Below are 13,896 nucleotides of genomic sequence, written 5' to 3'. Positions count from 1 at the left end.
CACATGATAAATGAAATGCAATATTTGAAGTAAATATGTATGCATTGGCCTGGGAAAATATCATCAGTATTGTTAAATGAAAAAATTTGCTAAAAACAGAAAATTTCTAATTGGATATTTTGGTGTGAATTTAATAAAGCAAGTATTTAGAGTGCATAATAGAAATGCAACAATACTAAAGTTAACCTAGGTGAATAAACTTATGAGAATAATATAACTAACTGGAAAAATCTAGGAGGAAATATATTGTATGGATCAACTATACCAACATGCATAATGAACATTAGAAAACGTCATCTGTTTGACCCATCTAATTATAAATGTTTTAAGATTCCTTAGGAAGCAGTACATTTACAAAGCCAGATAAACATTTTATAAAACAGTTTGGTAGTACATGTTCTTATATAATAGTTTTGGTCATGAGAGAATGGCCATGTCTAGTAAAGCAGCTTGTTACTGTTTTAATTTTTGTTGTTGTTGTTTTTTTTATTGTAATTAATTTATTTATATTTTGTCATTTTACAGATGTATTTCCACTGCACAAAATTTTTCACCTCTGGGATACCTTGCTCCTTGGGAACTCCTCCTTCCCGTTCTGTATCGGAGTGGCGATTCTTCAGCAGCTGCGGGACCGGCTCTTGGCCAATGGCTTTAATGAGTGCATTCTTCTCTTCTCTGATTTACCAGGTACAGATATAAATAAATGGAATCACTAACTGAAATTTAATGATAAGATGACGAGGCATTCTTATACCAATTTGCACAAATCATCCTTTGAGCCTCCGAATGGATCTCTCCCCCTTGAGCCTCATCATCTCTCTCGGGAGTGTCTCCCCTAAACACTGCCTCTTCTGCTGCCCAGCCTTGCAGATACAAAACTGGGTCATTCTAGTGCACTCTGGTTTACTTTCATGTCAGTGATGCCACCAAAATGGTACAAGGGCCAAGAGCAGTGCCATATTTTCCTTTTTGCTCAGGACAGACCTGTTTACCTTCAGCTGGTAGAGAGTAAATAAAGATCACATGGGAAGGTGTTTAAGAATCTCTGTTTATACAAAGATGTAAATCACATGAAACTTGCTCTCTCCTATTCATAGCTTCTTGCTAACAATTTGATGGATTTTAAGAAAGGAAACACTGTCCTCTTGGCAGGGCAAATCACATTCCAGGGAAACTCCACATCACAGTGCAGGATAGTAAGTTAAGCTATACATTGTATTCACAAATAAGGCCTTTGTAAATCTAGGAGTTGTATGCTTAAGTGTGGAAGTATGGAATGCAACTGTGGTCAAAGCTTTGATACTATGGTTGAAAGATGAAAGTAACATGGTTACCTAGGATATAAAAATCTGTGGAAGAAGAAATGAAACCAAAATGTTTTTCAGGTAGAAGAAGTCTACTTTCTTCAAACAGCATTTCATTGACTCCAGTCCTTCTGCTGAGTCTATTGCTGGTCTCTGTATTTTTAGGCAGGTACACATTGACTGCTGCTTATAAACATTTGAAATTATCTAAGACATAAATTTGCCTAAAAACCAAAAAAACAAAGAAAAGGTACATTAAGATTATATATTTATTAAGCACTCTCAAGAGGAATAATAAACCTGCTGTCTACCCTGATTTTTCTTTTTTAGTAGATTATCTGTACCTAATACTCCATCTATTTTCTGTTGTCAGAAATAACAAAAATCCTTAAATTGTTTAAAACTTCTTCCCTCTTCCCCCAAAGTTAAAAGTATCACCATCAGCTTTCTAACTTATCAAATTTTAATTAAAGTAAATTACTTCTTATATGAACAGACAGTTTAGTTCTTTTCTTTTTTTCCCTAGGAGAGTCTTTATGAAAATCAAGTATACTTCCTTCCTCCTTCTCCCCTCTCCACCCCTCCCCTCCCCTCCCCTCTCGGTGTGGAACAGTAACAAAGAAGCTAGTTTTCCAAACTAGAAATACTCCCTATACCCTGCAGATGTTTTCCTGCCATTTCCAATTTGCCAAAGTAAACAGAGGATAATTTATTAGGATTAAAAGAATTTTTCTGGTCAGTTCTCAACATATATATACTAGGAATGCTGACTGTATATTTTCAAGTCAAGAAAAATTAATACTTTTTCAATTTTGTATGTAAATACTCCAGTTAAGCACTGGTGAAGGAATCTGTTTTCATATTGTATAGACAGATAAGTAGTAACTCTGCTTGTTCATTAAAATAAAACCATTATTTCTCAATTCAGAAAGTAAGATATATGTTTGTTAGCACTGCCTCATTAAAAAGGTAAGCTCTATTTCCTTTAGAAAATAGGATGCCCTCTATTGATGTGAATTGCCTTGACGCTCCATGCCATTATTCTGGCTCATCACTTACTTGGTCACTATAATTGATTCCTGCTGGGGAAGAAAAAAGTATGTAAGAAAAATGTGACTTAAAACAGAAAGAGTTTAAATGCAAGTTTTGCCCTTAAGTTTTGTTTTATTTTTAATCAAAGTGGACTTAATTAGAATGTCTCTACTAAATACTAGATCTAAAGATATGTCTTTTTAAAATATGTTGAGTCCCATAATGGTGCCTGATGCTCAAAGGATAGGGAAGTGGTCATGGGAAGTCCCGACAAGTGAATTCGGATTAGCACTCCCAAACACACTGAAGGTGCCTTTTCTAAGCAAAGCATTATGTGAAATAAGCTTGCAACATAATTTGAAATAAATACACTGTTTTTTAAAGTCTACAAAAAAGCATTGATAGGCTAACTCTGTATTTCACTTAACCCTTGAGATGGTCTTTGTAGATAAAAATAGGTTAGAATTAATCATTGATTTGAAGTCACTAAATGTGTTGTACCTTACTGAAATCCCCACTTAACTGAGTTTAAAAGCCTAAGTAAGCAGTCAGAACAAATTTAACTGAATTCTTTGCCGAAGCAGATTGGTAAATTCACTGTTCAAAGCATCTCTTGCCAGTAAAATGAGGGAAACAACACCCTGTTGGTAACCTTGGCCTACTTTTTAAAAAATTATCCCTTTTAGTTGTTTCTTTCTACAAAGAGAGGCCCAATAGCCCAGAGGTGAAGACCATGGACTGTAGAACCAGATCATCTGGGTTTCAGATCCTGGCTGTACCACTTACAGTGGTGTGACCTTAGAGATACGGCTTGGCGTCTGTGTCTACTGCCTTAACTCTGGAGAATGATAATTGTACCTACTTCATAGGGTTGTTGTATTAAACGAATCAATATATTACACAGCTTAGAGCAGTGCCTGGTAACGAGCAAGTGCTATGTAAGTTACTACTAGTAATGTTATTATCATTATTATTATGATGATTTTCCTCACTTTTTCTATTCTATCATGACATGCTTTCCTGTTGGTAGTATAAATGCAGCAATCACCCCATTTGGCTTTTTCTGTAAATTATTGAAGCAGATAGATATCAATCACGTAGATTTTGTTGTTACAAAATCTCAAAAAGCCAAAGCAACTGAGGAATTACCTACGATGTCAAATAAGCCTTCAATTTTAAGTCTGTATTATGACTAAAAAGAATCTCTTTTCATTGCTCAGAGCACATAGTATAGTGGGTAGGGAGTCAAGACAGATGTGGGTTTGAGTCCTAGTTCCACCACTCACTACCTGTTTGAATTGGGAAACGTTCACTGTGGGTCTGCTGCTAAAAGAGTGGTCTGTGCAGTGAGATAAATATGTGTTCACATTCCAGCCATGGCACATAGTGGCTTTGTGAACTTGGACAAGTTTTTAATCTCACTGGAAAGTGAATCCTATACATTCTGAAAGTTCCAGTAAGATAGAGATAATAATATCTGCTTTAGCGTTAAGATGAGCACTAAAGATAGTATATAAATGATGAACCTAACACAAAACCTCATACCAGGTGTGCATAACTCCTTTTAAAGTACATGTAGTATTTAATATTTTAAATATGTAAAGAATGTGCAACATTCTGTCTTTATAAATTCCTCTTCTTCCTTTTCTGCACTTTATACTAACCCTTTAATTCTTGAAGAAAGAACACACAAAGAAATTATCATTGCCAACAATTGTTCCCAGTTTCTGTGCCATTACAGATGATATAGTGTGATGTTACATTCCAAGGAAGTACAAGTGGTGCTAGAAAATTTTGCTAAAAGTTCTTGCCATGTATTGGTATGTGTGTCATTTTAATACTTAGAGAAAATAACTATGAGAGCAGTGCATTTGGTATTTGTCAATCTAAAAATAGTGGCAGGGTGTTTTGGAAGAAATACTGAGTTTTTCATAGCACCATCCAATACTGGATATTGGCCACTGGTGTTAAGAGAACAGTTTCCAAGGTTACCACCATTTAAGCCCAATTACAGGGTGAAGCCTGTCAGCCTTCAGCCTGCTCTCTCTGATATTGTTCTGCTTCAGTGTCCATGAGGCTGATTTTTAAAAAATTTTTCAATGCTACATTCAAGCAGTTTTCAAGATGAGTATGATAATCTGGATAAAACCAAAATGGTAATAATTTTAGAGTTGACTTGTAATAGCTGAGATGTTTAAATGCTTTTTTGTTTTGTTGGTGCATTTCCCTATACAGTTGAAAAATAATTCAACATTTATGTCATTATATATGGTTGAAATAAATTCTTAGAATGCATATCTGTACCCCTGAGCATCTTCAAAGATAAGAATATTTGAACCAGGAAAGAAGTTTTTCTTAGAGAACCTGTAGAAGCAAACGGAGAAATCTGTGTGGAAGAACACTTGATTTACTATCAGAGATTAAAACAGTTATACTTTAACATCAAGATAAAGAAATATGTATATATAAACTATTTTAGAAGGAAATCCTGAATATACTGAAGGGACTTCAGCATGTGAAAACTTACAAATCCTGTTTGTGGGAGGAAATTAGCATTCTGCTGAAAAATCTTAGTTGCGTGATATATGTTTTATTACAGAAGCTTAATTGAAAGGAAATGGTTCCAATACAATTTTAGATTTCATTTCAGTGTTACCTGTATACTTTTACAATAGGTTTTATTTTCAACATGTGTGAAAAATACTGGTAGCACCTCTCTATTATGTAGCACTTCCCTGGTTCCACAAAAATATTGTATTAGTGCCCTAAGTAGCTAAGAAAAGGTACTTACTTATCTGTTCTGACTTAAAGCACTTTTATAGTGCAGCCTTTCTCATGATTTAGCATAGCATGGAATATTTCATGAAAGCAATATACTCTTTGAGTAACACAGTTATATACCAAGTTGCCTGAAATCTAGAAAAAATCCAGGTGATTTTTTTCAAGTAGCATACAAGTGTGTTGGTACTGAAACAAAACGAATCAAGGCATAAAAACTAAGAACTAGAGCATGGTGCTAAAATATTCAAACTCTTTAAACCTACGGCTCATTATTTTCCTGTTTATCGCTGAGATGGAATTGGAAATCAATGTGAAAGTTAGGAGTAAGTTAATTCAATTTGTGAAATGCTGCATATCTTTAAGGTACTCTTGGTTATCTCTGGGGTGGCAGAGGGGGAGGAAGGGCAATGAGAAGTAATCTGAGTATTCAGTTAACAGCTTCTTGCTTTCGTTTAGGGGCAAATATAAAAGAAATGGGGCTACCATAATATGTACATGTAATCTCCCAGTTGTAAACAGTGGCTCAAGTTTTTAAAACTATAAAACTTCAACCAAGTATAACTGACTGTAGCCAGTAGACTATTAATATGTGACCCTTTTGTTAAATAAATAGTAATGACGAAGAATATGAAAGCAATAGGAATTTATAACAGGGACACTGCCAAGTCTGGGGGAGTGAGAGAACCTTCCCGAAGTAAGTGATGTTCAAGGTCATATCTAAACTTAATTGACAATGGGGAGAAGAAAGTGGAGGGGGAGAATCTTCTAGAGAGAGGGAAGAAAATCTTCCAAAACCCCCAAAACAACTCAAGAAATGGGGATGGAGTCCTAGAGCAAAAGGGAGCATGACTAGAAGAGAATGGAGAAGTGGGCGAAGGACGACCATGCAGGATCTTGTAGGCCACGTTAGGGGTATTAAAGAGTATGTTTGTAGAGGAGGTGTTTTCTTTCTCTTCAGTTTTTTTTTGAAAGAATGACAAGTATCACTGAAAATAACATCAGGAACCAAAATACAAATGAGGTGTTGGTACTTGTTGAGCATCCTGGTCTCTGCACACTCCTTTCAAGGAGTCCTATCGTGCACAGCAAAGGATTCTTCACATAAGTGCCCCCAGTAGTTATTCACAATTCCTTTTTTCTGCCTTAGCCAGTTATAGTGGAGAGCTGATTTGGTGAAAAAGTAGAGCAACAGCAGCACAGTTATTCAGTGAAGGTTTTATATTTTCAGCCCCATGAGATTTGATACCATTTTTCCTGAAGCGGAGAATCCATTAATTATTCCTGTTCCCTACTTGTACCTACATGATGCTAATGCGTGTCTGTTTCTAAGTGTATCTTCATGGAATCGCCAAAGGACAGTCATTATGGAAATTAAATATGGAGATTTTAGCTGTGGTCCTCCACTCCCCCCACCACGCCCATTAAATTACATATTAAGATTTAGATGGAATAGTAAATACCAAATAGTTTAAAGTTGGCTAAGGATAGATGAGAGAGTAATTTGTTTTTATTAACGTGATTGTATAGTCACTGAAATAAAAACTGTGAAAATGTATTTTCAAAATCTCATTAGATTACATCAGCCTTCTTTGGGGCGGAGATACTGCATTATTTTATGGAAAAGGGCAAATTTTGCAAACAGATGTATGTTATAATACATGACTTCCAAGCTGAAAATAAATGTTCATGGAAAACATGCTAGAATGACTGTTAAAGACTCAGGTTGTGAGATGATTCTAAAAAGCTGGGAGAATTCTCTGATCTAGCCGTTGATCTTGAAGAATACCACTAATTCTACAATATGGACATAGTTTATAAAGTTAAAAGAAAGATTTCTTATGTACTGGGAACTATAATGAAAAATAAGGTCAGGGTTGATCAGAATTTTCTACTTACCTTGAAAATTGAGACTAGGTTATTTAAAACTGGTCCCAAGGCTTCAAGAATCTAATACAAAAGCTCTTCTCTACAGGAGAGATGCTTGCTTTATGATTGACAAGAGTTTCTGCTTTCTGAATTGTTTTGAGCAGTTCAAAAATTACCTTATAGTTATTATAGATCAGTTATTAAACATTTTGTTTCAAGACACCAATATAGAATTTTTTATATTTATTTTATATTTATTGAGTATTTATATGTGCCTTGGGTTTGTAAAACACTTTATATATATATATATGTATGTATGTGTGTGTGTGTGTGTATTACTTCAGTATATATTAAACTAATCAACCTCAAAAACCTTTAAAAGTTAGAAACTTTAAAATTTTCCTTTCTATACTGCTGATGGATAGTGCAGGTAACACTATAAATATCAAAATGAGCATGCTTAAAGTGACATTTAACACATAATGCTCATATATGGTTCGTATTGTAGTAATATATAATACTCATGGGTCCTGTTTCTTTTCCCTTCTCCCTAGCCCTATATGTTCACACAAAAATGAAAGTAATCTGATGTGCTACCTGTCTTAAATGGTGACCTTAAATAGAATGAAAAATAACTTCTTACTACATGTCCCTTCTAAGTGTGAGTCAAAACAAATAAAATGAAAACAAGCTAATGGACTAGACTAGAGGAAAGAAGAGGAATAATACACCAGTGTGCTCACAGGCTAGTTATTTAATATTATGTAACATAAAGCAAATAACTAGAATTTTCTTTTTATTATAAGAAATTATATTTAATTCTACGGTTTCAAACCATTTAAATTCTTGAATACAAACATTGATCAGTCATATGAAAAATGCTTATTCAGCTTGATCACAGTGTTCTAAAAAAAATCAGACTCCTGCTTTGCTGTGATTCACCATTAAGTGTAAAAGAAAAAGAGAAATGATGGCTGCTGCTGCCCTCGCATGCTGCTACATTGTTCTTTTTCCCTAAGTGTTCTGGGTGCCATTATCAACACCAGATGCTTTGCATCATAGTATCTACCCACTCAGCTGCTAAATGATGACCATTATGTTTAGAACAGAAAACAGTTTAAGTGTCCATATATCAGTAATGCTCATTGCATTTCCTATTTATTTCTCACTTCATTGTAGGCATTAAGCAGCAGAGAGGATAGATGCATAGCAAAATGTGCTGATAATGGCAAGTACATACCATGGATTTGAAAGGCTGAGTGAATTAAAGTAGGAGCCAGGAACATATTGTGTCATCCTTTTATTTCCCCTTTAGACTGCATAACCAAGATTGTGTTTTTTAAATATGTCCCTTCATTTATTCAACAAATACTTACCGATTTCCTACTAGGAATGAGTGTGTATCATAAGTGTATATGTATGTAAGTCTATAATTAATAATTAATCTTTTTTTCTGGTTTTATTTTTTTATTGGCCCAGAGCATTCATGCACAATTGTTTAAAGGTGATCCAATGGTGTACTGTAACTGTGGCTGACACTTCTAACTTGTGTTATCTTAATTACATGTGGTATTACCTTCTAGTTTCAGTAAGTTACTTGACTAGCTTATGCATTAGTTCCTTAATTTTTCAGTGAGGGAATTCAACTTCCCTCTCAGAATTGCTCTGTAGAATCAATAGGATTTGGAACCCAGTGGAATGTTAGATATGGCTATATTCCCATACCCTAACTAACATACTGAGTGAGAGCAAGTTAGGGAATGGGGGAGTGGGCATGATACCAAGAAGGATAGTAAGTAAAGTTTGAGATATGTGCTTAAGATGTTTATGGAATCTAGATTGAGAGGCTAAGGCACTATTGGAGGTTTTGAGTGACAACATGACAAATATAATTTGAAGATTTGTCAGAGACTAAAATTTCCTCTGGTATCCTGTTATCTTTGGGTTTCCCTAGAGATTCCTTCTTAAGTAAATTTTTTTCAGTTGTATTACCCTGTTGTTATACAGGAGCCCTATTGATATGTAGGTAAACTGTAGGGAAGGGAAAGTATTCTGTAATCCTATGATTATGTCTCAGTCTTTTATCAAGCCTCTGTCCCTGGGTTGTGACCTTCACAAGTGCTTCTCAGTGCCTGCCCCTCTTAGGTGAGACAGGGAGGCTAGAGGGGCCTGGAGTTGGATATTTCCCTTCCCCCAGGTCACTTAGGCTCTGGTAAAATAGTTTCCCATGAGTTCGGGTCATAAGGAGAACAGAATGATCTGGGCATATTTTTAAATTACTATTTTTCCACTTTCCCTGCTGGAAGCAGATTTTTTTGTGACCTTTTTGATGTTTGAAGCACGAATGGAGCTAAGAACATGAAAAGGAGCATATAACAAGGACAAAGTATTCAAAAAGTATTATATAGATAAATAATAGTGTCAGTAAGTCTAAACCCCAAGAAATGCAAATTTATGAAAAATACCACATTTAGAACAAAAATGCAAAACAATAGTAGGTTTATTTGGGGAAAACATTTAATAATATTTGTCAATAAGATTCACCAACTTTGAGTTAATGTTTTTAAGCTGTGAAGCACTAAAGTAGATGAACTCTTTGTCAATAAATTTGGTCACTTTCTATGAGACCTTAGGGTAAGTATATTCATTCAACATGTTTAATAAACACAATACTATTACTGGGCCATAAAGATAAGACATAGTACTAGTCCTGAAGGAGCATGGAGAGAAAGCACTGGATGCTTAGAAAATAGCATAAGGGTGACTCAGAGGTGTGCAACTGCATGATCATCTTAATGTAAGAAGGATGCTAATAGGATGACTAGAGGGGAGAATGAGAGATACCTAAAGTGGATTGGCTGGGGGAATAGCACTGATGATGGTGATAAAAACTGGTGAGACAAACAAAACAGAAACAAATTCATATCGGTACAGAGAACAAATTGGTGGTCACCAGATAGGAGGGGCCTAGGGGCTATGGGTGAAAAAGATGAAAGGGATTAAGATGTGCAAATTGCCAGTTATAAAAATAGTCATGGGATGTAAAATATAGCATAGGGAATATAGTCAATAATATTGTAATAACTGTGTGGTGTCGGATGGATACTAGACTTATCAAGGTGACCACTTCATAAGGTATATAAATGTTTAATCACTATGTTGTACAACTGAAATTAATATAACATTGTATGTTGACTGCAATTGAAAAATAAATTTTTTAAAAGCAGAAAATTATTTAACTAAAGTATTTTAAATATTTATTTATAGTTACTTTAAAATTAAATATATATTTAAAATGTATCACTTTCAGATATGTAGTTGACATATATAGTTGTCTAGACATATAGTTAATTTAGGAACATAGCTATTTCCTGTTCTGTTTATTCAATCTGATGTTTACTCCCTCTTAAATAGTGTTTAGTCCATTTGCCTTTAATATGATTGTTCATATGGTTGGGTGTATTTCTAGTTGTCCTATCTGCTCTGTGTCTCTCTTCTGTGTTTTCTGACTTCTTTGGGTTAAATATTTTTAACATTTCATTTTAATTTTTTACTTTTCATTTTACCTTTTGAATTATTTTGTTTATTGCTCTAGGGACTGTAATCTACATTCTTAATTTATCACCATTTAAATAGGATCAATATTGTACAATTTTATAGAAAATGTTAAAACTGCAAAAGTGTGATTCCATTTACCTTCCATGTAACATTGCTGCTATATATTTTATGTCCATATTTGTAATAAATTCCACAACATAATGCTATTATTTTGGCTAATTGTCTTTTAAACATATGAAGAGAAGCAAAAATTTAATATTTTATATTTACCACCATATTTTTCTGTAATTAGTCCTCTTTATTTCTTCCTGTAGATTTGTGTTTCTTCTTTATTTTTGGTTTGTAGCAGGTTGTGCTCCAGTGTAATTCTCTTCATATTTATGCTTGCTATTAAGCCCTTTCAGTAAATAACTACTTCAAATAATATACTTTTCTGTTCTAGTATTTCAGTTTGGCTCTCTTCTATTGTTTGTATTTCTCTGTCTATTCACTTTGACTATATTTTTCTTTAGATCCTTGAATGTATTGATAGTAGTTACTTTTAAGTCCTGTCTGCTAGTTTCAATTCTGGATCATCTTGTGGGTCTATTTCTATCAACTTCTGTTTTTCTTCATTATAGGTCACATTTTTCTGCTTTGCATATCTAGTTATTGTTTCTTATATAGTGGATATTGATAAAGATACATTGCAAGGAGCCTGGGTTTTATCATCTTCTTTTAAAGAGTGTTAAATTTTGTTCTTGCTAGATAAATAACTGGTGGGTCCTTTTATATATGTTAATTTGGTTTTAGTCTCTTTTAATTTTTTACTTAATTCATGAATGTGGCATGTCGAGGTCTTTAATTAAATACCAAGGTGATCAATGAGAACTCTCACTCATTGGACCCAGTTCCAACATCTCTCAACAATTACTCATCTTTATGATCCCTCAGCACTTAATACCATTTGTTAATACAGCAAGTTCAATTTTAGTTGAATTAAATTAAACAGTAGGGTGGTATTTATGGGCCCATTGGCATGGAGAAATGTCATTTAGCTCTAAACCTAAGTTTGTACATTTTGACTCATGTAGTGAGCTTCATTTCAAAAGCTAGATTTGAGTAGAAAATTTGGGCAATGTAGATAATCTCTAGTTGTAACAACTTTGAATCACTTTTAGAGTTTACAAAAATTTTTAAATTTTTTATCTTGTATCAATATCACAACTGTGTTAAGTTGACTTTCTTATCTCCATTTTGCTCTTGAAGTAACTGAGACACTGTGTGGTCTTGCAGAATGCTCCTTACTATGTAAGTTAGTAACTGGCATTTGGAGTCCGAATGCAATATTTTTCACTATACAAGGTAACATGTTAGTTCTTTACAAAAGTAGGTTTTTGTAGCTCAGAACAGTTCCATGTGAAAGGTTTCAAATGGTTCGACCTAGTTGCTTCTTCAGTTCAGTTCTGACTTCCTAGGAAGCTCATTTTTAACTATAAAAGTGACAATACTTGATGTTAGATAAAACCCTCAAGTAAAATACTAGCCATCTCTTTTCTTTCTACTTGTGTGAGCCCTTTCTCAGTGAACAGCAGCTCGGAATGGGGTGGGGGGGTTGAGCAAAAAAGGAAAAGAGAGAGAGAGAACTCATAGGCAAGGACAGCGGTGTGGTGACTGCGGGGCAAGGGGGTGGGTGGAGGTGGGAGAGCGCATAGAGGGATAAATGGTGATGGAAAAAATAAAGTAATAAATAAATTTTAACCCAGCTTGAGTATAACACATATCTCCACAACTTATCTTCTCTTATTTAAGCAAGTCATGTTTTATGGCTGTGGTTTGGATATGCAAAATCATTTCTCTCCCATCCTCAGCAATTCTCCTAGCTACTTATCCCTTAACTGCCTCACAGAAACAGTCATGAGCTTATGATCTCAAACAGAGGGTGATATGGAATAACAATCATACTACTGTTAACTGCAGAGGAGAGTTTTAGATGGGAAAGAAAGGTTTCAGTCAAATTGCCCAGTAAGTTAAACGTCCTGTGTAAACTAAGATATTCCAGAATGGCTGCAATGGCCTTCTTGTCCTGTGATTACAGATTAGGATAAAATTATTAATATTTTAATTTTTCAAATCCAGTTTCTGTTTTATGTCCAGTAAAATGCAAGGGTATTTTTTAAATGGTTGTATTTTTTGACAATGGAGTTTGTTTTGCACGTGGATTAAAAGCCCTAATTTATTACTCCAGTCAAGAGGTAAATGAAGTATAATAGAGGGATGGCATGATTACAGGTTTTTAACTTCTTCATTAGTTCTTTAAGAATAAAACTTCTTTAAAAAGAAGTGCCCTTGGAGCTATTTACCTTGCCATTTTTCCTGATGTCATTCCTGTCCTTGTTTTTTGTTTCTTTAATCAATAGACTTTATTTTTAGGGCAGTTTTAAGTTCACAGAAAAATTGAGCAGGTAGTGCAGAGAGTTCCCATATTTCCCCTCTTCCCTGCTCATAATTTCCCCTATGTTTAAAATCTTGCCTTAATGTGTTATATTTGTTATAGTTGTTGAAATCTTAACGTAACTAAGATCCATAGTTTACATTAAGCTTTTATTCACTCCTACAGTATTATATAAAACAGTTTTACCACCCTAAAAATCCCCTGTATTGAACTCTTCATTCCCCCTTTTACTTTCCCCTTACCCTCCAAACTCCTGGCAACCAGTGATCTTTTCAGTCTTTATAGTTTTGCCTTTTCCAGAATGTCATATAGGTAAATCATAGAATAGAGTATGTAGTCTTTTCAGGCTTTCACCTTCATCTCTGCTCAGAGCTTTATAGCTCATTTCTTTTTATTGCTGAATAATATTACAAATCCTTGTATTTTGAAAGGTAGAAAAGAATATTTTTAAAAGATAATCTCATTTAAAGAGAAATTTATCAAGTTCAAAATAGAAAATGAACCTATATTCCAAGTGTTTTTAAAACAAGAAAGCAGACTACCTGGGATCTAAGACCTTATGCTTTTTTTTACTTTTTATTTTAATTGAAGTACTAAAATTTATCATGTGTTTTATATATATGTAAGTTTATATATAAAACCTGTGATTACTACTGTGTGCTGAAATAGTTTTATTTCTACTTCATAACACTCGTAGTAATTAAGTAATATCAACCCTATGATTGAGAAAAGAGATGCAGAAAAATGAGTTGGCCAAAGCTATACAACTTGTAGTAACTGAATTGAGATTGCAGCCCAGACCATGCTGCCTCCCATGTTATTGCTGTTTACAGTATGCCATTTTTATTTTGCTTTCTGAGAAAATATATTAACTGCCACTTTGCAGGCCAAGAGCTAGATCAAGGGGGTGAGGCTTCAAGC

At 34.3% G+C, this 13,896-nt stretch overlaps 1 protein-coding gene across 4 annotated transcripts in view; it reads left to right on the top strand.

The window, feature by feature from the left end:
• TBCK (TBC1 domain containing kinase) overlaps positions 1 to 13,896 on the top strand; it is a 165,012-nt gene that overhangs the window by 86,392 nt on the left and 64,724 nt on the right. For all 4 annotated transcript variants that reach the window (XR_013999264.1, XM_081143832.1, XM_081143833.1 and 1 more), the window contains one exon: positions 526 to 687. Coding sequence is in view for 3 of the 4 variants with exons in the window: in XM_081143832.1 (XP_080999958.1) it covers positions 526 to 687 (162 nt within the window). In the remaining variant the exon portion in view is untranslated. The remainder of the gene's footprint in view (positions 1 to 525; positions 688 to 13,896) is intronic.

Source organism: Miniopterus schreibersii, assembly GCF_964146895.1.
Source record: "Miniopterus schreibersii genome assembly, chromosome: 1".
In the NCBI taxonomy this organism is placed as follows: Eukaryota; Metazoa; Chordata; class Mammalia; order Chiroptera; family Miniopteridae; genus Miniopterus; species Miniopterus schreibersii.
The sequence above is the reverse complement of the archived record's forward strand: the minus strand, read 5'-3'. Positions and strand labels throughout refer to the sequence as shown.